Source organism: Physeter macrocephalus, chromosome 8 (genome assembly GCF_002837175.3).
Source record: "Physeter macrocephalus isolate SW-GA chromosome 8, ASM283717v5, whole genome shotgun sequence".
NCBI lineage: Eukaryota > Metazoa > Chordata > Mammalia > Artiodactyla > Physeteridae > Physeter > Physeter macrocephalus.
Genome location: NC_041221.1, coordinates 24414146 through 24439948, shown reverse-complemented (window position 1 = coordinate 24439948; position 25803 = coordinate 24414146). Strand labels below are relative to the sequence as shown.

The 25803-nt window shown below is 41.9% G+C and overlaps 1 protein-coding gene and 1 pseudogene across 2 annotated transcripts in view; one reads left to right on the top strand and one right to left on the bottom strand.

Moving 5' to 3' along the window:
- The window catches only part of MARCHF6 (membrane associated ring-CH-type finger 6), a 74977-nt gene extending 54301 nt beyond the window's left edge, over positions 1–20676 (bottom strand). The window contains exons 1-3 of one of the 2 annotated variants that reach the window (XM_024119159.2): positions 20417–20676; positions 1144–1240; positions 40–113 (exon numbers count right to left, since the gene is read on the bottom strand). In XM_024119159.2, coding sequence (XP_023974927.1) covers positions 40–113; positions 1144–1240; positions 20417–20435 — 190 coding nt within the window. In that variant the 5' untranslated portion in view covers positions 20436–20676. Of the gene's footprint in view, positions 1–39; positions 114–1143; positions 1241–11276; positions 11302–20416 lie in introns of those variants that run through there. The other variant, XM_028492807.1, reaches the window with a different exon arrangement.
- Positions 9876–10642, top strand: LOC129392314 (40S ribosomal protein S15a-like; annotated as a pseudogene).
- Positions 20677–25803: the final 5127 nt, after the last annotated feature.

The following is a 25803-nucleotide window of genomic DNA, read 5'->3' as shown; positions in this document are numbered from 1 at the left end:
ATAACCTAGAAATGCAGTGAAAACTTCGAAAGAACTTACTTGGTGTGAAAGCAAATCTGTGCTTGCATAATTCACAGTATTCTTTTCGACTGTGTTTCAGCCACTGAACTAAGCTGCAATTACAAATACATTCGTAAGTATAGTGTTTATAACAAAAAAAAACTTTTAAGGTTTCATTGAAAACTAATATTGCTTTACTAAAATTTAACATATCACAGAACTTTTACAAGTTTAAATTTAGAAAGTCCTAAACTTTTTATCATTGATGCCCTCTAAGAGTACAGAATTATAACAGATAAAGATAAAAACGACATGTATTTCCTCTATTAAAAAGCAGTTTCGGGCTTCCCTGGTGGCGCAGTGGTTGAGAGTCCACCTGCGATGCAGGGGATACAGGTTCGTGCCCCGGTCTGGGAGGATCCCACATGCCGCAGAGCGGCCTGGGCCCATGAACCATGGCCACTGAGCCTGTGCTCCGCAGCGTGAGAGGCCACGACAGTGAGAGGCCCGCGTACCGCGCAAAAAAAAAAAAAAAAGCAATTTCAATTAACTGAACAATTAATGAATCAAAGTAAATTGTAACGTCCTCAAAGATAACTGAATATAGAAGAATCTCCAAGCATCAACATCAGTTCTAATATTGGTCTAAGGATACTGCTACCTGGTGGCTAGGTCTATCACTAATTGGCTGGCTGTGTGACCTAGAACAAGTTACTTAACCTTTCAATGCTTCAGGTCCCTCATCTGAATAATCATAAAATCATAATCATACTCCACCTTGCAGTTTTGTTGTAAGGATTAAATGAGTTAAAATGTATACAAGCACTGAGTTATTACCTTACACAAAGCATTTCCTAAATGTAAACTATAATCATGCCAAGCAAAACTAGAACACGGTAACACTTCCCATGAACATAAGCTCACCATGGTAGAAATAAACAAATAGGTACTCACGTGCATCTGAAAGACAATATACCAAAATGATACGGCATGGTAATAAGAAATATGGGTAGTTTCCAAATTTTCACAATGCAAATTTTAAAGAAATAACTAGTTACAGAGAAAGTTCATTGAAACAGTCTCCCTCATTATATAGATGACAGTAAAGCTCAGAAATAAAAATTTTCTAAAAGGATGACTCACCATTCTTGATGGATAAACTTAATACTGCCAGTACACACACAAGGATGATAAAGAGGTTTCTCAGGTGTTCCTTCTGACCGACACACTCTACATATGTCTATTAATGAAAAAGAAAAATTGAATTATCTTTGGTTATAACTTTAAAAAAAATAATAGGCTACCAAAAACTAAAATACTGCATGTTAAAGCAAGACTCTATCACTAGGTAAAACATGAATCAACATCATGGAGAACTAAAAATTGTGATCAGGATGATAATCTAGTATATCTGAAACTTAAAATTTTTCTATTATATAAAAAGGTCAACTGTTCCTTTGTATGAGAGCTCTGTAAATAAATCAAAATTGAAAATAACGGAAACCGTGGTTTTATTTGAAACTGTACTTTCTCATAACTAACAGATTATAGATAGAAATATGCAAAATCACTTCCCCATTCCTGTCCTAACAGTTTAAAGTCTAAAGTCCTAAGTCCGGTCCTAAGTTTAAATTTCACAAAAACACATCTAAACAGCAGAACGGTCCTAGAGGGAGAGACAGACAGGAACAGACACACACACAATAGAGTGTGGAGGGGGCACCCCAAGACCACGAAGGCCAGAGAGAGGCGAGCCAGAGGCCACCTTAAGCAGAAACTATGGAAGCTCAGGGCTACGGGTCGGCCACCAAAGGGCAGCAGCTCTTCCTTCACTCCCTCCACCCCGCCCCAAGTGATTCTCATGGCACTACTGTCAGTCTTGCCTGGGGTGGCGGGTGACATACAAATGGCCGAAAGTTATCCCTCAAGCTCGCTTGCTCGGTCCTTAACGCGGTCTTTCCGCAGGACCACCTACCGAAATCTGGTTGAGATTCTCATTTAGACCATCTTCTCGGGTGATCCCCCAAGACCAAATGCCAACCCCAAGTGGGCAATCTGAGGGGCGATGGGCAGTATGAACAACGGGCAGGGACTTAATGCAAGCTTCTGATCTTCTCCCTTACAGGGAATTCCTCACTAATGAGGAATAACTGCAACCCAGAGCCCAGCACTAATGGATTTAATAATGAATCCCCAGCACCCGTCAGACTGGGATACGCACATGCTGAGAAGCGTGGCGCAGTTACGGCCCCTTAAGAGCACCACAGACTTGTGATTGCTCAATCCTGGGTGGCTAAGCAATATTTGTCCAAGTTAGGGATATCAAGCACTGGGGGTAACCTAAGTGGTGAGCACACTAGTCTCCCCGGTTATCAATAAGCCAGACAAATCGCTCCAGCAACACAGAAAGGCCATGCAGCACCACCCACGTAAGAGCTATCAAAGCGCCAATCCCGTCTGTGATGGATTCGCATAGGGTTGTCCAGCTTGAGTCAAATTAAGCGCAGACCACACCGCTGTGCCTTCAAATTTCAGCTCTGGAACCAGACACTCCAGCTACCACCATCAGAAGGACTCTGGTTTCCCGTAAGCTGCCAGCAATAAGCTGCCGGCACACTACCGGAAATAACGAGGGCAGTCGGCATTGTTTATAGTCAGAACAACATGGGATCAGAATCTCTTCAAACCTCCCATTTTCACCTTCATCCTTAAGTAATGAAAACATCCATGGCAAAAGCTTTCACTCTGGTCGGTCTTGCATCAATCTAAGACTTTGAGCTCTAGCGGTGCAGTACGAGCATCCCAGCCATCCCATCTAATCGGCCTGCACGATCAAATTCCTCCAACACAAACAAAAGAGAACCATGCTCCCATTCCAGGATTTCCAGCAGCAGTGTGCAGGCAGCTCGGACCTGCTTGGAGCACTTTAATTTCTTCAAGTGCACACTTCAGCCCACGGACACTCGGCTAGGAGCCAGGAGGGCGCCGAGAAGCAGGGGGTAGGGATAGGGATGGAGGCTACGCATCCGCAGACCCGCATGGCAGATCACACAGCATTTTAACTGCACCGAATTCAATACCCCTGCCACCGAAGCTGGGGATTACCTCAGCTGCCGGTACCAGATTTGCCACACAATGGATCTGCCTTAAAGGATTTTAAGTGGACTCATTCCAATTACCGGACCTCGAAAGTGTCCAGTGTTGTTTTGCATCACTGCCTCCCCACCCTCGGGTCGCGAGTGGCAAATCTGCTACCTTCCTAGGTTGGAGCAGTCGATTACCAGGCTTCCTCTATGGAATCGAATCCGGATTTCCCATCATCCGAATTCCCAGTCACGGTGTTGCCATGGTACGCAAAACGACTCTTTAATAGGGCCACAGAACGTGCAATCCTGGTCATCCAGAATCATCAGAGCAGAGATGCTGATGCCCATGGGCGTGGATTAGTTCTAGAATTACCACAGTTCTGCAGGTAGGAGCCTAACAAGCGCTCAAAGTCATTCTCAACATCAGGGTGTCTAAGCCAGAAGTGCTTAGACGGCTGTGGATTAACTTTAGCGACAGGCATGTGCTACCGCAGGATCAACCACTTAGGGTGGGTTTGAGTGCGAGTGTGGGGAGGCAGCTGCAGTCACAGGGCAAAGTGCTTCCACCTCATCCTGTCTCCCCGGCCAGCTCTCAGGCAGCTGCGGGAGTAGAAAGTAGGATGCAGTAGCCACAGCGCGGCAAGAGGTGTCCCGTAAGCAAGACACAGTGCAGAGGGAAGCAGCAAGAGACACCGCTGGGCTTACATGAACAAGGGTCACCACGAGGGTCGCCACGTCACCCTCCACCAACATGGTGACTGGTCAGCCACCAGTTATGCGGCGATGGACTGGGGTGGGGCAGGGACAGCCTTTGTGGGCACACCTTGGCTAGCGGGATGCAGGGACAAACACTGGAAACAGTATCAACACGGGTGTGAACGGCTGATCGAGAGCCGGGCGCCTCCTAGACAGGGACCAGCCCCACAAGGTGACCTAGCCCTGTGTGGCGCAGGGAGCCGCAGCAAGGACGTCACAGCAGGAGGCACCACGACTCCCCACACTCCCACAGCATGGCCGCGAGGGGCGGGTGAGGTGGGACTGGAGAGACAGCACCTCCACTAGCAGGACAGAGAAACACATGAATACGACCAGACACCGATCTTCAGTAGACTCCATCCTTCTGAAAGACGAACCAATAAACAGAAAACTAAGCAAACACATCCAATCTAAATCAAGGCCCAGAGCTCTGCTCGACAGTCTAAAGTACAGGACTGGACTCACCTTGCCCTGCAAGGTCAAAACTATTTTTGCCATAACACTAAGAGAGTTTTACTCTCATTGTCTTGCCAGTGTACAGTGGAGTTTTCCAGAGGCTACATGAGACACCTGTTTGAATGCAGCTGCCTCCCATTAAACCAGACATTTAAGAGGTATGTAAATATAAAACAAATCCACTCTTCTCACCAATATTTTGGGTTTGGAATATATAGTTATTTTCATGAAAAAAATTTTATATTAACACATAATGGGTGTGTTAAGTGAATAAATATTTCTAAATTTTTTTATTCTCTTATACAGCAAATAAAAGCTCTTCTGAATCTTTTAGAAGAATTTACAGGGATCCTGAGACCAAAAAAGTTTGAGAACCACTGTTCTATCATAGTGGTATGTTTAGGTATGCTGACAGATAGATTTTGCTCACAGAACATCTGGAAAAAAATCAGAGAATAACTATGGCTCTCTCAAAATACACATATGCATAAAATTATCATTATTGTATCAGAGACTTCACAAGCTCCACTGATTATAAAAGGAAAAGGAAAGGGAAGGGAACATTAGACTTCTGAATCACTTTGTTTTAGAACCATGGAAATCTTTTACATAATAATAAAAGTGGAAATCATATAATAATCAAAATGCAAAATAAACCCAAAAACAAATCAAACAAATGAATCTGTGTATATCAAGCTTAATCACAGAAAATAATTACTTTAGACTTTAAAACATGATCATATATCCCCAAGTAGGCTATATCCAAAGACAAGGAACTACAAAGAAATCCTAAAGAGAATTCAGTAATCATCATATTAATAGTAATAATATTGATAGTTACTTTAAAACTTGGAGTATAAAGACAATAAGTATGATACTGGTATTGTGGTTATTTGTTTTAAAAAAATTATCTCTTAGAATACGTAAGTATTCATGGATGAAAAGATATCGTATCTGGGATTTCCTTTAAAACAACCCAGCAGAAGTGTGGGGAGGCAAGAGGGAAAGGGTTGAGATAAAAGAATTATCAACCAGGGGCTTCCCTGGTGGCGCAGTGGTTGAGAGTCCGCTTGCCGATGCAGGGAACACGGGTTCGTGCCCCGGTCCAGGAGGATCCCACATGCCGTGGAGCAGCTAGGCCCGTGAGCCATGGCCGCTGAGCCTGCGCGTCCAGAGCCTGTGCTCCGCAACGGGAGAGGCCACAACAGTGAGAGGCCCGCGTACCGCAAAAAAAATAAAAATTAAAATTAAAAAAAAAAAAAAAAAAAAAAAAAAAAAGAATTATCAACCATATGCTTGTATCTGTTGAATCTAGATGCTGGTTATACGGAAGTTTATTACATTAATCTATTTGTGAGAGTTTGAAATTTTGTACAATGAAACTTAAAAAAAAAAATCAAAGGTTAACTGCAATTTGTAAATATCGTAGCTGAACTTTCATTTTACTAACACTACCAAGTCCTATTTATTTATTTATGTTTGTTTATTTATTTTTGGCTGCGTTGGGTCTTCATTGCTGCACACCATCTTTCTCTAGCAGCAGCGAGCGGGGGCTACTCTCCGTTGCGGTGCGCGGGCTTCTCATTGCGGTGGCTTCTCTTGCTGTGGAGCACGGGCTCTAGAGCGTAGCCTCAGTAGTTGTGGCGCATGGGCTTAGTTGCTCGGCGGCATGTGGGATCTTCCCAGACTAGGGCTCAAACCCGTGTCCCCTGCACTGGCAGGCGGATTCTTAACCACTGCGCCACCAGGGAAGCCCACCAAGTCCAATTTTATCAGTGAAGTTCTTTAGCAGGAGGTCTTTGCATGTGATTTACTTAACATACACACACAAATGTGAAAACTTATGTTAGCAATTTTCCTATTTCACTGACCATGTTTTTTAAAATGTGTTAAAACTTTCACTGGCTATATCTTCATCAGGGAAAGAAAGCAAAATAAGATCTAAATAATCTGTCTCAACATTCCTAAAAGCCTACTGCTATGCAACCAACAACCCATTTCTAACTTAAAACCATTTCATCTAAATGACTCTAATACAGAATTTGGGCCAAGAAACAACATCACAAATCTCTTTTGCAGTACTGACTCTTGTTTTTCCCCACATGATGAAGTTGTGACTTGAGTTTTGCTCAAGAGTACTTTATGTATAAATATTTCCCTAAATGGAAAGGCAAAGATTGTTGCTATAAATCAACCAGAATGGTGGTAAGCCTCAGCTATAAAACTCTTCAAGGCAAACACTCAGCCGTTGAGCAGGCCCCGAGCCACACTTGGTTCGGTGTGGCTTATCCACCCCTTATCAGGGAAATGGAGGCCAGGAAAAGCTACCTAAGAGATAGGCTGCAACTGCCATTGCTCTATATCCCCAACTCAATTTCCTTAGCTAGTCTGTGTGCATGGAGTAGAAGCAATGCAAGGTTCTTGCCTGCCAATCTATATTCCAGGAGGAAAATCTGAAACAAGGCACAGATATATAAAGATCATAGTTAAACATTTATTCTGGAAGAATACATAAGAAACTATTAACAGTTGCTACTTTGGGGGGATCAGGGTTGGGGGAAAGAAGTTCTTTCCTTATTTTATAAGTGTATGTTGCCTATAGTGCAGGTGTACCTCGGCATCCATGGATGGATCGCTTCCAAGAGCCCTCATGTATCCCAAAACTCCAGGGCACTCAAGTCCCATAGTTGGCCCTCCACATCTGCAGGTGCTGTCCACATCCACGGATTCAAGCAAATTCAGATGAAAATTCTGATCTGCAGTTGGTTGAATTTACAGATGTGACACCCACGAATGGGGCAGGAGCCAACACCATATAAGTACTGGAAAAAATCCGCATATAAATGGACCCAAATAGCTCAAACCAGTGTTGTTCAAGGATCAACTCTATACATTTGTGTAGTATTTTGCTAGTATCTTACTTAAAATTAAGTTTCCTATATACTCATGTTCAAAAACATGTACAAGAATGTTCATAGCAGCTCTATTCATAATGCCTCCAAAATGGAAACTACCCAAATTGCCTAAATATGGCAAATAAATTTGGATAAATTTTGTGTGATAGAGAACCCCAGACACAAAGAGTACCTACTCCTATACAATTCCACATGTAAAAAAATTCAAAAACATGTAAAACACATATCATTTAGAAAATAAGGATAAAGTTTGCTCTAGAGAAAGGCAGCAATAAAGACTAAAAGACAAATGAAGATTCTAGACCAAGATGAAACAGAAGGAGTTTTCTGCCTACTCCTCCTGCCAAGGACAGCTAAAAACCCAGGATATTATATACAAAACAAACATAAGAAGACTCTAAAAGGTGAAGAGAAGGCAGATCAGCAAAAGAAGCTGGGACGCCAAGGAACCACAAGGCAGTGAGTTATCTGGATTTGTGTGTTGCCTCAAGTATCCTGGACTGGAGGCTGAGGTAGAGAAGCTGGCAAGCTAGAAACACCAATGAGAACAGACGAAAAAAATTCCCCCCCAAAGCTTGCTCTCTCTCTAGCCAAAGGACCAGGGAAGGGGCAACTCGGCAAGACAGAAAACTTTAGACAGTAACTGCTGCTGTTCCCCAGCCAAACAGTACAAGAAAAAAATGCGACCCTACCACCACCTCTGACAGTCAAGAACAAGTGGAGAGTAGACTTAAGATTAGCGAACTCTATTTCTAATCCTAGCCCAACTATATTATCAAGCAAGTTAATGAGGAAATGAGGATTTAAAACCTAACCCCCAATTCCAAAAGACAACTTTTTGACTTTATCATACACACCCTGGTTATGTGATCAAGTTTCCTTGAATGTTTTATTTTTTCATAATTTAATGTCAACATCCTATATATATCTACCATCTACCGCTCCAAATTTATAATTTTCTTCCTTTTGAACAGTAGATTTGCTCCCTCTAATGAAACACATTACTGAAATATAAGGGTAAAAATAACTAGTACAACAGCTAAGTAAGAAGTAGGTTTATTACTAGAGAAGCTGGATATTTCCACATTTTGCCACGTTCTTGTTCTTCGTGAACTATATTCAAATTCTTCGTCCAGCTTACTAATTGGGGTCTTAACAATAAGAAAATTGTCCAAAAAAATTCAGCAAAGGATTTGAACAGATACTTCAGCAAAGAAGGTCTACAAATGAAAACAATGCTGACTCATTAAGGAAATGCAAATTAAAAACAGTTAAGATGCTGATGACTGTACAACAATGTGTTTATATTTAATGCCACTGAATTAGACACTTAAAAATGGTTAGAATGGCAAATTTTGTTATGTAGTTTTTACATTAACAACAAAGTTTAAACCACAGTAAGATTACCACTACATACCTATTGAAATAACAAAAATAAAAACATATATACTCTTACATACATCCAGCAATCCTATTCCTAGGTATTTAACCTAGTAAAATGAAAACTTATGTTTGCACAAAAACCTATGTGAATTTCATTCATAATTCTCCCAGACTGGAAACAACCAACCCAAGCATTCCATAACTAGGGAATGGGTAACTGTGGCACATCCCTACAACAGAATACTACTCAGCAATAAAAAGGAATAAACTGCTGATACAGGCAACAATGTAACTACATCTTAAATGCATTATGTTAAGCTGAAAGAAGCCAGACTCAAACAGCTACATACTGTTTAATTCCACTTAGACATTCTGGAAAAAACAAAACTATACAGACCGAAACAGATCAGTGGTTGCCAGGGTCTGGGGGTGGAGGTGACCATAAAAAGACACAAAGTTATTTTGGGGAGTGAAAGAACTATTCTGCATCTTGATTGTGGTGGCTACATGACTATATGCGTTTGTCAAAAACTCACAGACATTAAATAAGGAAAACTTTAAATACACTTTAATTTTAATAAAATCAGGTTTTCTACAGTACTAGTGTCTAAACAGACGTAGGAAAAAACAACAAATGAGAAAAGGTAACGACAGGAAAAAAAATTAGTTCCCTCTCTAAAATGTGTTCTAATGAAGCTGTAGATTGAAATGTATCCCAATGAGCACATTTATTTCATCTGACCAGATAGGAATTAATGTTGCTAGGGACTGTGGAAATCATCAGCATTGGTCATCAAATATTTTTGGCATTCTACTTCCTGGGTATGTGGCAGTACTGCACTTCCCTGTCACCTCTGAAATTATACCTGAACATGTGACTTGCTTTAGTCAATGAAATATGAGTTACAGTGATGTGCATCACTTTTGGATAGAAGTCTTTGGGCACCAATGAACACAATCCATCACACTGCATTTTCTTGCCTCAACGATTGTGGAATCATGTGCTAAGCCATGGTCTCCAATCTAGATCTCCAAGTGACCAGCATTATTAGCAGGAGAATCTCTCCCCAGCCACACTGGACATGATGTCAGTGAGAAACTTAAAGCAACCTTCTGTTGCTCAGGTTTGGGGGAAGTTTGTGACTAAGACATAAATTAGCCTATCCTGTTTTACAAAGGATCTTAGCTGCTTCACAAAACAAAAACTAAAACAAGCACAACCACCACCAACACAGAAAATCAAAGAAAACTCTTTTCACCATCTTTCCGTGCTACCGCAATGGTGTGCATGAATGACCTGGCTGATGCTCTCAAGAGCATTAACAATGCTGAAAAGAGAGACAAATGCCAGGTTCTTGTCAGGCCATGCTCCAAAATCATCAGGTTTCTAACTGTAACGATGAAGCATGCTTACATTGGCAAATTTCAAATCACTTCTGATCACAGAGCTGGGAAAATTATTGTGAACCTCACAGGCAAGTTAAACAAGCACGGAGTGATCAGGCCCAGATTTGAAGTGCAACTCAAAAATCTAGAAAAATGTCAAAATAACCTACTTCCATTCTGCTAGCTTGGTTTCACTGTACTGACCACCTCAGCTGGCGTGAGGACCATGAAGAAACAAGACAAAAACACATAGGAGAGAAATCCTGGAATTTTTTTCCTAGGAGTATATAACAATGTGCAAATAAAATGCCTCAATGGAGAAAAGGGGGGGATGAGTCAAAGAAAAAATAATCTCTTTTGTTTACTAGGATCAATCCCACCACCCAAAACCGCAAGAGAATAACAAGGCCAAGGGTACAAAAGGAGAGTGCAGTCTACAAAAGGTGCAGCCTGAGGCCCTTCACTAAAAATGAAATAACGTTCTGCGGTGGAGTAAGGCTCCACCAAATTTACATGCAGTAAAATTACAAATCTTGCTCAGGCCAAAGTAAAATCAATGCACTCTGCTGGTTATGAAAGCAAACTTACCTAGAACAATAAAGCAAAGCTCTTCCTGGTTTTCAAGGGCAAATTTCTTGTTAAATCCTATGGCAACTTTCGTTGCTTTATTTGAATACTTAATATCTTCACAAAGCATACCTTTCAGAAGTTCCTAGCACAGTACCTAGCTCAGTAAAGTTTTTTTGAATGAAACCTTTAAGTCCTTAGTGACTGAATACTGAGACAGCCCATGAGATGAAAGGGAGGGGAACACCCAACAGTGTGAGAGGTTATCAAGTTGCTGCCAGCTGTGGAAGTCAACACCCATTCAAGGCTAGCCCATCCCATTAGTTGTTTTAGCCAACAATCCAGTTCACCAAATATATTCTAAGTATCTACTATGAGAAAAAATGCAAAACAACTCTTAAAGCTCTGGGTACATCTTAACTCTTAAGCCATTATCTATCCTGAAAGTTGTTTCACATAAGATTTCAAAATGTTTCCACTTTCCTTCTGGTGATAACTAGTGATAATTTAATAAACAAAGAGTTTAATACACTTTATTTTTTAGAACAGATTACATTTACAGAAAACGTGCGGAGACAGTACAATGCTCCCCCGTACACAGTACCCAGTATTCCCTCTTATTAACATCCTACATTAGGATGGTAGTTCTACTACACTTAATGAACCCATACTGACACACTATCATTAACTAAAGTCAGCAGTTTATTCAGATTTCCTTCATCTTTACCTAATGTCATTTTCTGTTCCAGAATCCACATTACATTTAGTTGTCACGTCTCCTTAGGCGTCTCTTGGCTCTGGCAGTTTCTCACACTTTCCTTGTTTTTGATGACTTTGATTTTTTTTAAAATTAATTTATTTTTTTGTGTGCGTTGCATCTTCGTTGCTGCACGCGGGCTTTCTCTAGTTGCGGTGAGCAGGGGTTACTCTTTGTGGCTGTGTGCAGGCTTCTCATTGCAGTGGTTTATCTTTGTTGCAGAGCACGGGCTCTAGGCATGCAGGCTTCAGTAGTTGTGGCACGTGGGCTCAGTAGTTGTGGCTCGCAGGCTCTAGAGCGCAGGCTCAGTAGTTGTGGCGCATGGGCTTAAGTTGCTCCGCGGCATGTGGGATCCTTCCAGACCAGGGCTCGAACGCCTGTCCCCTGCATTGGCAGGCAGATTCTTAACCACCTCACCACCAGGGAAGTCCCCAGAATTGGTTTGATGTTTTTGCTCATGATTAGAGTGGGGCTATGGGCTCTGGGGAGGAAAATCACATAGGTAAAGTGCCATTTCATCACAGAATATGAACGGTACATTATCAACATGATTTTTATGGACTGTTAATGTTGACCTTGATTCACCTGGTTGCAGTAACAAAGGATTTTTAATAGCTGATTATCAACAAAAATTTTATAATTAGTAGCTACGATTACAGTAAATATTAAAAATACATTATTAAAAAGTATTATTCAAAATATCTGTGGATAACCTATATAGCTAAAACCAGAAGTGTGGCTACATAAATTGTGGTACATTCACTACACGAATGTCTATAGTCCCTTAAAAATAGCAAATATAACAGTTATATGGTAATATGGAAATATGCATAATGTTAAGTAAACAAAGCAGGAATAAAAAAATGAATACACACTGTTCTTACAACTAGGGAAAAAACCCAAAACAGCCTAAAAGAGAAAATACAAAAAATGATAGCCATTACATTGGTTAGATGAGAACATGGGTGATTTTCTTCCCCTGTTTTCCCAAAGTTTCTACTGTTTCATTGCTACTTTTACAATCACAAGGAAATTTTTAACTGCTACAATTCTGTGAAAAACACTTCCTTTTTGACTGTGAAAGTATACCTATTTTTTTAATGTGGATTTGGTAATTAGGCCTTGAAAGCATACATTTAAATTCCAATTCTCCATATATCCCAATTCTCCATATATCCCAAAGCTTAATTATTTCTTATCTCTCCAGATTACTGATCATTACAAAACTAACATTCACCTATACTATTGCTCCTGGAAGCCTGAAAAACTACATCTGCCTTGCTGACTAAGCTTGAGTTACATGCTGTCAATGAGAAGCTCTTCTGTGGGATCATAAGATGGAGGGAAGGAGTAAAGCCATTTCCTACTTCTGGCTCTAAAAACAGCAGTGGCAGCTAACTGCAGGTACTGTGAACTCCTGCAGTAGTTACAGAGTTCGTGGTGAGGGTTTTGCCAGCAGTGGGCAAACGCAAATTCAGCAGCACAGGTAATAACTCCCAAGTTTTAGCAGGAGGGTGCCAAGTATCAATGTTCTGACTATTTCCTCTCAACTCCAAATTTATCCTTCAGTACCACCTGTTCAGAGATAAGAGACTGGACTCTTTTAAACAGTTTTTAAAAATGAATTTGTCGGTAGAGGGTGCTGGAGGAACAACACAGGAGGACTGGAGCACTCCTTGCTCCCGCTGCACTGTCAGTAGGTTTGCTTTAGTAACCAACTTCTCACAGCCCTACTGATAACAGCTCAACATACTCCAGGTCTTGTGCCCACAGTGGTACCCTAACTCTGTCTGCATGCCTACCCATCAACCTTGAGTCTCCTGCATGCACCTTGGAGCGTTGTTTCCTGCTCACCCAGAAACTGTGGACTAGCTCTGGCTTGGACAACTCCATACTTCTCCAATGAGGTCTGAACCACAGCTGTGAGGAGGGGCCCTCACCCCTCCCCAGTCTGTCCCTACTTGGACATTTTCCCTCAGGCCCAGGGTACACTTTACAGTAGTCCTTACATCTTTATAATTATTCTCTTATCATAGGTTAATAATTCTTTCAACTTCCTCTAGTTAAGTTACTGTGTTTTCTGCCTCCTCACTGGATCCAAAGTGCAAAGGAAAAAGAAGATTTAAAGAAGAACCAAGTGGAAATTTTAGAAGTGAAAAATACAGAGTGTGGACTCACTCCTGGACTCAGGCTCAACAGCAGTGGTTGTCTCAAGAAAAAGCACTTGTATTATTCTTTGGAATTACCAGCTGAGCTAACTGCTTCCCCACTCCCACCCCGCACGAAACACCATTTTTACTATGGAAAAAAACAAAACAACAACAACAAAATGACAAACAACAGTTATGCAGACAGATTTGGGTATTTGGCAGGCATTGTGTCACAAAAGAATGAAGTGAGCCTAAGAACCAAGGAAAACACTGACAGTATTTGCTGCCACTGACAAAAATAAAACTTTCAAGCAAATATTAGGATTTTAGAAAACCTATATCCACCACAATAAGAACGACAGCTTCTCCAATACCTAAAGCCCTTTTGAGATAAGTGGTGACGTTAATGAATGTGACTTTTATGTTACACAGGAAAATGTGTCAAGATTTGGAAGATTTGCATAACTTGATCCAACAGCTACCAAATGATCAATACATGAGGTTACAAAGCCATGCATGAGTAAAAGACAATGGATTTTAAAAAAGTTTTACTGAGGAATAACGGACATCCAATAAAATACGCTTACTTAGAGGATATCACTTGATACGCTTGACACTGGTAAAACTGTCACCACAATCAAGATAATGAACATATCCATCACCACCAAAATTAACTCATGCCCCTTTGTAATCTACCTTCATCTCACACTTCTCACCCATCTTGGTCCCTCCCAACTAACTGTTCTCCACAGCACGTATAACCATCTAGTCATGCCATATAATTTATTACATGTTTATTTTCTGTCCTCCCCTCCTCCTCTACCCAGCCAAAAACAAGAACGTAGGCTCTATGAAAGAAAAGATTTTGTCTGTTTTGTTACCAGCCTAACCCAAGTGCATAAAATAGTGCCTGGCTAGTTAACAGGTGCTCAATAAACACTTGTCAAATAAGTGCATGTATGCTTGCCCGTAAGCATGCCAAAGCAGTGAAAGTTGATCTATGGCAAGAAGAATGAAGCAGGCATTACTGGAAGCAGAGATGGAAGACCATGTAGTTCTAGAAAGACAGTAACTAGCTGTCTGGTTCTGACAACTTCCTATCCTTTTAACTCATTACTTCCAAATCTAAGTCACCTCAAGGTTTTACCATAATAGATACAGAACATAATCAACTATGGTAGGGTTCAGCTTCATCCCTTCCCAATGAATATGATTCATAAAACATAAAGAACAAACGTTTTGGCAGTCCATAAAAACAGGCTGATAAGATTTTATATTACATTCTGCTAGTATGAGCAGTAATTTAGAAAAATGAAAAAGAAAAACGTCAGCTCTATATATCACTGGGCTGAAATGAGAGCACACTACTATGGCAAAACGTTTAATATCTTAATGAGAGTTTCATACATCAATACTTGCAACATTTATTCCAATGTTGCAATGCTCTTACTTTTTAAAAAATGTATATCCTCGAGCAAAGAACAGATTTTTTTTTTTTTTAAACTGAAAATTATCAGTGCAGGCGTCCCTGGTGGCGCAGTGGTTGAGAATCTGCCTGCTAATGCAGGGGACACGGGTTCAAGCCCTGGTCTAGGAGGATCCCACATGCCGTGGAGCGACTAGGCCCGTGAGCCACAACTACTGAGCCTGCGCGTCTGGAGCCTGTGCTCCGCAACAAGAGAGGCTGCGATAGTGAGAGGCCCGCACACGCAATGAAGAGTTCCCCTGCTTGCCACAACTAGAGAAAGCCCTCGCACAGAAACGAAGATCCAACACAGCCATAAATAAATAAATAAAATTTCCCTTAAAAAAAAAAAAAGTTAACGTTGATACAAAAACTATGATCTAACCAACAGACCTTACTCAGTTTGCCAATCATTCCAACAGTGTCCTGCATAGCCAGTCCCTGACCATATGCCCCATTGAGTGGCTGAGTCTCTTTAAAAATATATATATATCAGTGCTTTGCAGGATCGGACTCCTAATCGATAAAATGAGGAAGATCTAAGATCTCCTCAAGCTCTGAAGTTCAAATATTTGATGACAGAAAGCAATTTACCTAACAGAACTTCTTTCAAAATTGGAGTCAATCCTCTTACACCCTGCCCCTGCCTTACCAACTAAGTTTACATAATAGTCTAAATGCTTTGTTGTCATTTCAACAACTTTTCATTTCATCTTCACTAGGAGTAGATTCTGTCTCAAGAAACCACTTTCTTTGCTCATCCATAAAAAGCAACTCCTCACCTGTTAAAATTTTATCATGAAATTACAGAATTCAGTCACATCTCCAGGCTCCACTTCTAATTCTATTTTTCTTGCTATTTGTACCACATCTGCAGTTACTTCCTCCACTGAAGTCCTGAACCCCTCACAATCATCCATGATGGTTGAATCAACTTCCAAACCCCTATTAATGTTGATATTTTTGCCTCTTCCCATGAATCACAAATGTTCTTTTTTTAAATTTTATTTATTGTTTTTATTGAAGTATAGTTGATTTACAATGTTGTGTTAGAATCACAAATGTTCTTAATGGCATCTAGCATGGTGAATCCTTTCCAGAATGTTTTCAATTTACTTTGTCCAGATCCATCAGAGGAATCATTATCTATGGCAGCTACAGCCTTATGAAATGTATCTCCTAAATAATAAGACTTGAAAGTTGAAATTACTTCTTGATCCATGGGCTACAGAATGGGTGTTGTGTTTGCAGTCATGAAAACAACACTCATCTTGTTGTACATCTCCATCAGAGCTCTTGGGTGACCAGGTACATTGTCAATAAGCAATAATATTTTGAAAGGAACCTTCTTTTTTTCCTGAGCAGTAGGTCTCAACAGTGGGTTTAAGATATTCAGTATACCATGTTGTAAACAGATGTGCTGTCATCTAGGCTTTGTTGTTCCATCTACAGAACACAGGCAGAGTAGATAAAGCATAATTCTTAAGTGCCCTAGGATTTTTGGAATGGTAAATGAGCAATGGCTTCAGCTTCAAGTCACTAGCTACGTTAGCCCCAGCAAGAATCAGCCTGTCCTTTGAAGCTCTGAAGCCAGGCACTGACGTCTCCTCTCTAGCTACGAAAGTCCTAGGGGGCACCTGCTTCAAATATAAGGCTGTTTCATCTACGCTGAAAATCTGTTTTTCAGTGTGACCACCTTAAAGAATTATCTCAGCTGGATCTTCTGGATAACTTGCTGCAGCTTCTACGTCAGTACTTGCTGCTTCACTTTGCACTTCGGTGTTATGGAGACAACTTCTTTCCTTAAACCTCATGAACCAAGCTCTGCTAGCTTTAAAGTTTTCTTCTGCAGCTTCCTCAACTTTCTCAGCCTTCACAGAATTGAAGAGAGTTAGAGCCTTGCTCTGGATTAGGCTTTGGCTTTAGGGACTGTTGTGGCTGGTTTGATCTTCTCTCCAGACAAAACTTTCTCTATATAAGCAATATGGTTGTTTCTTATCATCCATGTGTTCACTGCAGGAACACTTTCAACTTTCTTCGAGAACTTTTCCTTTACACTCACAACTTGGCTAACTGGTGCAAGAGGCCTAGCTTTCAGCCTATCTCGGATTTCAACATGCTTTCCTCACTAATCTTACTTATCTCTAACTTTTGATTTAAAGTGAGAGACATGAGACTCTTCCTTTCACTTAAACACTTAGAGATCATTACAGAGTTATTAAATGGCCTAATTTCAATACTGTTGGGCCTCAGGGAATAGGGAGGCCCCAAGGAGAAAAAAAGAAACGGGAACAGCAGTTGGTGGAGCAGTGATAATACACACATTTATCTATTAAGTTCACTGCCTTTGTGGGCACAGTTCATGGTGTCCCAAAACAATTACAACAGTAAATCACAGATCACCACAACAAATATAATAATAATGAAAAAATTTGAAATATTTAAAAGAATTACTAAGATGTGACACAGAGACATGAAGTGGGCAAATGCTTCAGGAAAAATGGCACCTATAGACTTACTCAATGCAGGGTTGCCAAAAACTCTCAATTTGTAAAAAAAAATTAATATCTGCAAAGCTCAATAAAGTGAACACAATAAAACAAGGCATGGCTGTATTATGAGAATGGATTATAAAACTGTTGATTTCACAAAAATAAAACAATACACTGAACACTTTAGAGATCTTTAATACCTAGTAAACGCATAATAGGAAGGGTCAAAATCCATCTGGCAAACAACTAATTTTCTAATAGAATTCACTCTTGTTTACTACAAATATGAAACATTCTGAGCATTATAACATCACATATGGTACCATTAGAGGAAAGCAACATGCAATTTTTAAAAGAGATGGAAGAGCTTAACGATCTCTTTGCAGGTTGGTATTTCAGATTTCTGTTTGTTCAGATTAACATATTAAAAAATAGATAAGTAAACAACATCATCAGTGTTTTTAACGAGTTGATAAAATTTAAAGATTTTTAGAATTTTTATTTTATGTTTAGCCATATTTTCCAAGTCTCCTACCAAAAAAAAAGTTTCTTTTATAGTCAAAAACCCAATTGCATTTTTTTAATTTAAGAAATAACCTGTAATAACTCATTTAGCAAATAGAAGTTGTTTCCAAGCTTTTTGGTGTCTTCACTTTGTCATTTTTATCCTGAAATCTTCTGTAATCCTCCCTTTCCTTCCAGCATTTTTTCAAGTTAAATTTACATTAACTTTGAAAATTTCAGAAGACTTCCAATTTGGAATTTTGCCAAATTAGGCATGCGCAGTATTAAAATTCATTTTCATTTCATGACTAACAGTGTCATAACACAAAGGCAAAATAAAGCTTTGTCAAATTATGTAGATGATTCATCTTATTAAGGGATTGACAAAAATACAGTCATCTCAACACTGGACACTGGGTATCCACTTATAAATTTAACCACGGAGTCTGACAGACCTGAGCTGGAATCTTGCCTCTGACATCTGTTACCTGTATGACCTTGGGCAAATTACTTAATCATACTAACACTCAGTTTCCTCATCTGTAAAAAGGGAATGGTGCCTACCTAAAAGTCTTAGGAGAGTTAAATGAGATGTGTATAAAATGTTTAGTGAAGTACATGCCATCCATCAAGTCCTCAGTAAATGTCAGTTATTTCAATAGAGGACAGTGTTCAAGTCAGTAAATAAATATCATTTGTACCTCACCCTGACTGAAGGGGGTGGGCAGTGCACTAGAAGCACTCAGAAAATATTTCTTTCATGATTCCAGCTTCGCGATTCTGCAATTCCTGAATCACCACTATCATACCATAAGTGTATGCAAGTACTAAGCGCCTAAGCTCAAAGAATGGGAATTTAATAAAACATGCCAGTATATATTAATTGATAAATCAATAAACACATGCATTACTAGACTGAGTCATTAAAATTTGAATCCAAAAGGATGTATGGATGTAGATGGAAATTTACACACTAGGACCACCTGTCAAAAGAAAGTAATTCCTAACCTCCTCAGCAGTTTCACTTCACTATTTTTTCCAAAGGAGTCTCCTGTGGTGATTACCTTTCACTCACGGCATATAATAAAAACAACTGAGCCATAATGAAAGGAAAACTGTGTAATCAGGACACCTAGGTTCAAATCTTTCTCTTACTAGAGTGTGAAACTTGGACAAACTATTAAAATAACTAAACTAACTTCCACACCTATAAAAGATAATAATACCTACCTACTCCATAGGGATCTTAGATCAAGCGAAGGCATGTAACTATGCTTTGTAAACTGTCAAGTATAACATGCAAATATCATTACAGTTGAGGTTCTTCCTATCGAAGGAAAGACTTCTTTAAAAAACTGATAAATTGATCCCCTCCACGCATCACATATACAGACATCAAACTTTTCATCACCCATTACTGCACACCACGACAGTCGCCAACGATCTTCATCTAAAATCATCAAAATTGCAATCCATAAGGTTGCAAGACGCTTATCATATCCCCACATAATAAACCCAAAGCATAAATGTATCTTCACCGATAACCGCAACAACAGGAAAGCGATTAGGAATTTCCTCTACAGACTCACGAAATTATTCGATAAACTCTAAAAAGATAAAACTGCTTAAAAACAACCTAACTACCTTAGCCGGATCTGCAAATGCGTTTCACTAGTCACAAATGTTCAGTCATGTCTTCACTTCTGTATTCAGTTCACAAGAGTCAGCTTGTTCCAGAACAGCCACATCCAAAACACACGCACTCACAAAGCAAAACACACACACAAAACTCTGCTTATTGGTGCCAGAAACTAAGCACAAAATAAACTACACCGAAACAAAGAGCCTTCCTGCTTCGAATAACCTCGGTGGCCCTGCCTCTGCCTCGCTTAGTAAACAAACTACTAGGGGCCACGCAAGCAGAGAGCAAGGTTTTTAAATACGGGGTCAGTTCACTCCACCAGGCCGTCACCTGGCGGGGTATTTTTCGCGAAGTTTCAGTCAACAAAGAAGTTTTATCGTGAAAGGGTCGGGCCCGGAGAGCGAGGGGCAAAGCAACATAAAGAAAGACAAAACCGAGTGGGGGAAGGGCGTGGAAAACGCCCCCAGACTTCGTGCAGCGACCACGGCGCCGTCCCCCAGCCCCGGGACTGGCGGGACAGAGGGGGCGGGGAGCCACGCCGGCCGCGGCCACCGCAGCCCGACGCCCCCGGCCCGGGCAGGGGTCCTGCCTTCCGCGCGCGCGCGCGCGGGCGAGAAACGGCGGGGGGCACCGAGGGGTCACCTCCTGCTCCCTGCCGCCCCTCGAGCCCGCCGCTCGGCGGGCAAACGGCCCGGGCGCCGGCCCCGCCGCAATCCCGCCCGCGCACCCCCGCCCCGAGCCGAGGCGCCCCCGCCGCTCCGCCCGGGCCTCGCCGCCTGCCTCGAGCGCCGCGGACCGGGCGCGGGCCCGGCCCGAACCCGGGCGCCAGAGCAAGGGCGCGGGCGCCGCCGACTTACCTTCCTCGGCGGTGTCCATCTTGTCTGGGGCGGGGGGGGGGGGGGGGGCGGCGGTGACGCAGCCGCCAAGCTCCCGCGGCGGAGGCCGGAGCCTTCCGGCCGGGGCGGGGTAAAGGGAGGAGGGAGGAGGGAGCGGAGCCGGGCCCGGGCAGGTGCGTTGCTCAGGTGCGAAAGAGGAAGCTAGAGGAAGGAGAGAGGGGGACAGGGAGAGGGAGAAAAGCTGACAGAAAGCGGGCGAGAGAGGGGAGGGGGAGGGGCAGGGAGGGCGGAGGGGAGAGGCCTGGGCGGGGCGAGGAGGCGGAAGGGGCGGGGCGCGTCAACGACAGGGGCCGTCACTTCCGGCGACGGCCGCGGCGTCCTGGTTAGATGGGTGGCGGCCGCGGGGGCGTTGCGGAGCACCTCGCGGGCAGCGGGTGGCTACTCTCGTGGGCGGCGGGCCGCACGGGCTTTGTCCCGCGGGCTGCGCGGGGCAATGGGGCTGAAACCTTAGAAGGAGCTGAGTTCTAATGACCCCGAGGGAGGCGACAAAGAAGGCGCAGAGCTGAGGGAGGAGAGCAGCCGGAGGCAGCGCCGGCCGGACGCGGTGCAGACAAAGGCGGTCTCAGGGCTGAAGAGGTACCTGGGCGCCTGTGAAAATACACGTTCGGCGCCCCCCTCCCTCCCGCCCCGGGATTCTGGTGCCGCGTGTTTGGAGTCGGCCCAGGGATATGCATTTTTGTTCCGCACGCGGGCACATCGGATGCACGTTTTGAGGAAGTACTGAAATATTACTGAAATTAAATAGGCAAGCTCTAACTCTACCACACTCCCTCCCAGGGAAACGTCTTCATTTGGCTGGAAGGACTGCTTCAATAACCTGCTTAGGCTGGAGGCTGCAACACCCTCCTCTAAGGGAAATCGGTTCAGATACGGACAGGGCTTGATAACACTGCGTGTCGGACGCTTACCTGGCCGGAGCTAAATTGCTTCGGACTGAGCTCTGCTTCCATCAGTACAGCACCTTTCCTAACTGTAATCCCTGGCTTTTTGTCTAAATGAAGAACTATGTAGAAAATAACAAGTTAGAAAGGTCACCACTTTTAGAATCGCCTGAGTAGAACTAAAGGTGTCTCAAATCCCAAGGAAATCTATTTTAAAGAATATGCAGATGACTTGCATATAGATTAGATATTTGATACACTCAGGAATGCTAGTAAGCTCTTTTCCGTCTGTGTGAGTGAAGTAGTTGGGAAGACGCCCTCCCCCAAGCCTCATCAATCAGAATGAGACTTAGAATAAAAATAACGAAGTGGAATCCTCTGTAGAGAGAGCAGCCCTTGAAGACTGATGTCACCGATTTGACCGGTGTCACTCATGTTACCCGAGGTAGGAGAGAATTCAAAGTCTTGACACAATAATGGAGGCCCGCTGATTTCAAGGGCTGACCGTGAGAACTGAGCATATTTAAGCTTTTTCTTAAACATGTTAAGACTATATTTCCCAAGAAGGGAACCTGAAGGAGGCTCATACCCCAGTCCCCACCCCTCCCGCGCAACAGGACGAGCACGCACATCCCCTGTAAGGCCTGTGGCAGACCACTCAACTCAGACCAGGGTCACAGTTCAGGACCACCAGACCCAGCCTCAGGGGTTGTACAGCAAAAGCGGGAAGGATTCTGAGAGGTAGACTTCGAGATTTACCGAAGGAAGTGCTGATGGTCTTTCCGGGAAGGTACGTGAACCTCCAGGCAGTAGACCTGGGTTAGGATTGGAGGGATGTGGGTGTATGCGGTGTGGATGGAGGGCTCCCTCCTTTTGTCTTTCTGTGTCTTCCTTTGTGATGCTCAAAGGAAGGTTACTTCTAGAGTTGAGAATTGCCCCAACCTTTTTTCATTTCTCATTTGGAGGTTAAACCTAAGAGTAATCAACCAATATTTGTTGAGTCCCTACTATGTGTCAGGCATTGGTCCTCACAACAAACCCTTTGCGATACATAAGGCAGTCAGACCTCTCTTGGTTACCAACTAAGCTAGTAGACAAAAGGGAGGAATGGACTGTCGACATGAACAAACTGTGACAAGGGTAGTGGTCCAGTGGGCCTCAGGAATTGCTGGAACCAGAGTCCCCTCTCTGCCCCCATCCCTCTGCTCTGCTTCTCTCTGCACATCAGCTTCTTGTTGTCACACCAGCTTCCTCCACATGGCTGGGGACAAGGCCCCTGATAGTTCTCAAGGTCGTATCTTCAGCCTCACCATTAGACAGGCGGAGGGCGAAGATCTCTGGTCTCAGCAATTGCTAGGGAAGGACAGCTAGGTGCCCATCCCTGAACCAAATGATGAGGGTCTGTAAGAACATAACGTGTACACCGCCATTGAACTACATTACTGAAGTGCAGAAAGAACACTTCCCACAAGAAAAGGGAAGACAAAACAATAGATATGCATTATAATTAGAATTCTCGTTGTTTTCAAACAAGGACACCAAGATTATATAGAAATATTTTTATTTGCCACACTTTTATCCAAGGAAATCAGTTAGAATTCATACAGAATTTCAACCTGAGAAAAAGTTATTTTGATCAAAAGAGACACTTAAAGGTATAGCATACACGTGGTTCCAGTCTCTGTGTGTGTGTGTGTGTGTGTGTGTGTGTGTGTGAGTGTGTGTGAGTGTGTGTGTGCGCACTGTGCCATGAGGATACTATAGCTTAGTAATTCTGGGTTTCCATATAGCAATCAAAGGAGCAACAGGGGATGTGTGGGAAGACAACAGTATAATTTTTTGAGCACTAACTCAAACTAACAACAATAATTAACCTAACTCCCTATTATGTCCAATGAACGTTAATAGCAATCTTGCAAAGCAAATATTGTAGCCATTTCACAGATGAGGAATCTGAGACCCTGATAAGTAACTTGCTTTTGGCCATATGTAGAAGAGGAACCAAAATTAAAGCACAGGTCTGTCTTTAACTCCAGACCTCTAATTTTTAAACCTCACCTGTTTGCCATTTGCAGCCACACTCTTAACACTGCCACTAAACTCTCAACTTTTTACCATGAGCCCATGTTTAGATAGAAGCCCAAGACTTTGCAACAGTTGCACAGAAGTTGCACAGAATTGCTGCTGACCAAGTATACGTATGATAATTAAGTAAAGTGCCTTACTATAAGCTTAACATTAACGTCTATAAATCATTGAAGGCAGTTTATGGCATTATCTTAACATTAAACTCTTTCCTTCCTTCCTATCTTCCTTTCCCTCTCATCTCATCTTCCCGTCCCTTCCATTTTTCTATTCCATTTCTTCTCCCTTCCTGCTATGAGACACAACAGTAACGTGGGCAAGAACATGGATGCTGAAGGGAGAGGCATGCAGGTGGCAGAGAGAGAAGACTGGTGTGGTTGGACAATTGATTATGTTAAATAATGATGACCAGATTTCCCACTGTTGGAGAAAATACTAACATGGAAAAGGGGAAGGCTAGAAAGAACCCTGAGGTGTTGGATTGGAAATATAGGTATCATTAGGAACTCATTTTTTTAAATGTAAACAAATATAGAAATATATATAGTTGACCCTTGAAAAATGTGGGTATTAGAGGCACTGACCCACTGCTTAGTTGAAAGGCTGAGTATAACTTTATAGTCAGCCCTCATATCTGTGGTTCCACATCCTTGGATTCAACCAACCTCAGATGGTGTAGTACTGTAGTACGTATTTATTGAAAAAATATCTGAGTATAGTGGACCCATGCAGTTCAAACCAGTGTTATTCAAGGCTCAACTATATATGTATGTCTATAAATATCATATATAATATATATCAGATATTAAATATATACGTTAGGAAATATATAATATTTAATATTATGTGTACGTTATATATGTTTCCTAGTTCTGTCCTCTGAGAGGCTAGACATGCAGTGATGTCTCAGTAGCTATGAGCACACTGCGTATACAGATTTTGGTTTTTAATACCATGTTCCACTAAAAGGAACCAAGACTGTATGATCCATAATGATAGACACATGTCATCAGACATTTGTCCAAACCCATAGAATGTACAAGACCAAGAGTGAACTGTAATGCAAACTGTGGACTTTGGGTGATTATGATGTGTCAGTTCTATCAATTGTAGCAAATATACCATGGGGGATGTTAATAATGGGGGCGCCTCTGTAGGGGTATATGGAAATCTCTGTACCTCCCTCTCACTTTTGCGGTGAACCTTAAACTGCTCTTAAAAAAAAATAAAGTTCAAAATTTTCAAAAAATGTATATATGGGAAAAAAAGAGGAACCAAGACTCTGAAGAAATGTCAGATTTTAGGGCTGAAGCAGGAAAACTACAAGATAAGCCTAGAACATCTCGTGCAGAAATTAAGGAAAGGCTCAAAAACTGATAGGGCCACGCTAAAAGGATAAAGAAACTGGCTCAAAGAGGCTCCCGTTGGCCATGCTGAGGACCATTTGAGCATGAAAATAAATATTACAGTAACAGATTATAACCTATTAAGTAAAATAGGAATCCATGAGCTCATCATGATATAAATCAGTAGGGAGAGAAAAAAGCTCTTCCTCTGCAGTATAATGCCAACCAGTAAATGTAAAAGGAATGATATAAACAGAAAATCACTTACCAACCTGTTAGTGGTTCAGACTGGAGTTGTCAGTGGAGGCTAAGAATGGGTGAAGTTTCAGTGAGGAACAGGATTTTAGCATATTATTGGAACATCTTCCAACAGTTAAAAAGAAAAATAGTAGTTTTACAGTGAAGACATCAACATGAGTAGCTGATCAAGGTCAACATCACCAGTGATGGGAAAGACTGACATAACGAGAAAATTGAAGTTTGTCAGGAATGCATGCCTGCATCTGGGCATGAGGCAACATCCAGTAGAATCAAGTTGAGTGTCAGCCTACGGAATATAAGGGCTGTATTCTCTTAAACTCTCAAGGACATGATAGACAGAATGACTGAGGAACTGTTCTAGATTGGAGGAGGCCAAAGGGACATGACAACTGAATGCAATGTATGAAGGAATCCTAGACCTGAAAACGAAGAAAGACATTTGCGGGACAGTTGGCAAAATTAAAATTTGAATAGGTTCTTTGAATGGTAGTGGTGTATTGGTGTTGATTTTCTGACTTCTTGGGAGGTCCTTGTTTAGGGAAATGCACATTAGAGTATTTAGGGGTGATGTAGAATCAGGTCTGAAGCTTGTAGTGAAATGGTTCAGAAAAAGACTGTGTGTGTGTGTGTGTGTGTGTGTGTGTGTGTGTGTGTGTGAGAGAGAGAGAGACAGACAGACAGAGAGAAAGAGATGTTAAAAGTTGGTGAATCTGGGTGAAGGCAATATCGGAGTTTTTTTGGACTGTACTTGCAACTCTTCTGTGAGTCTGAAATT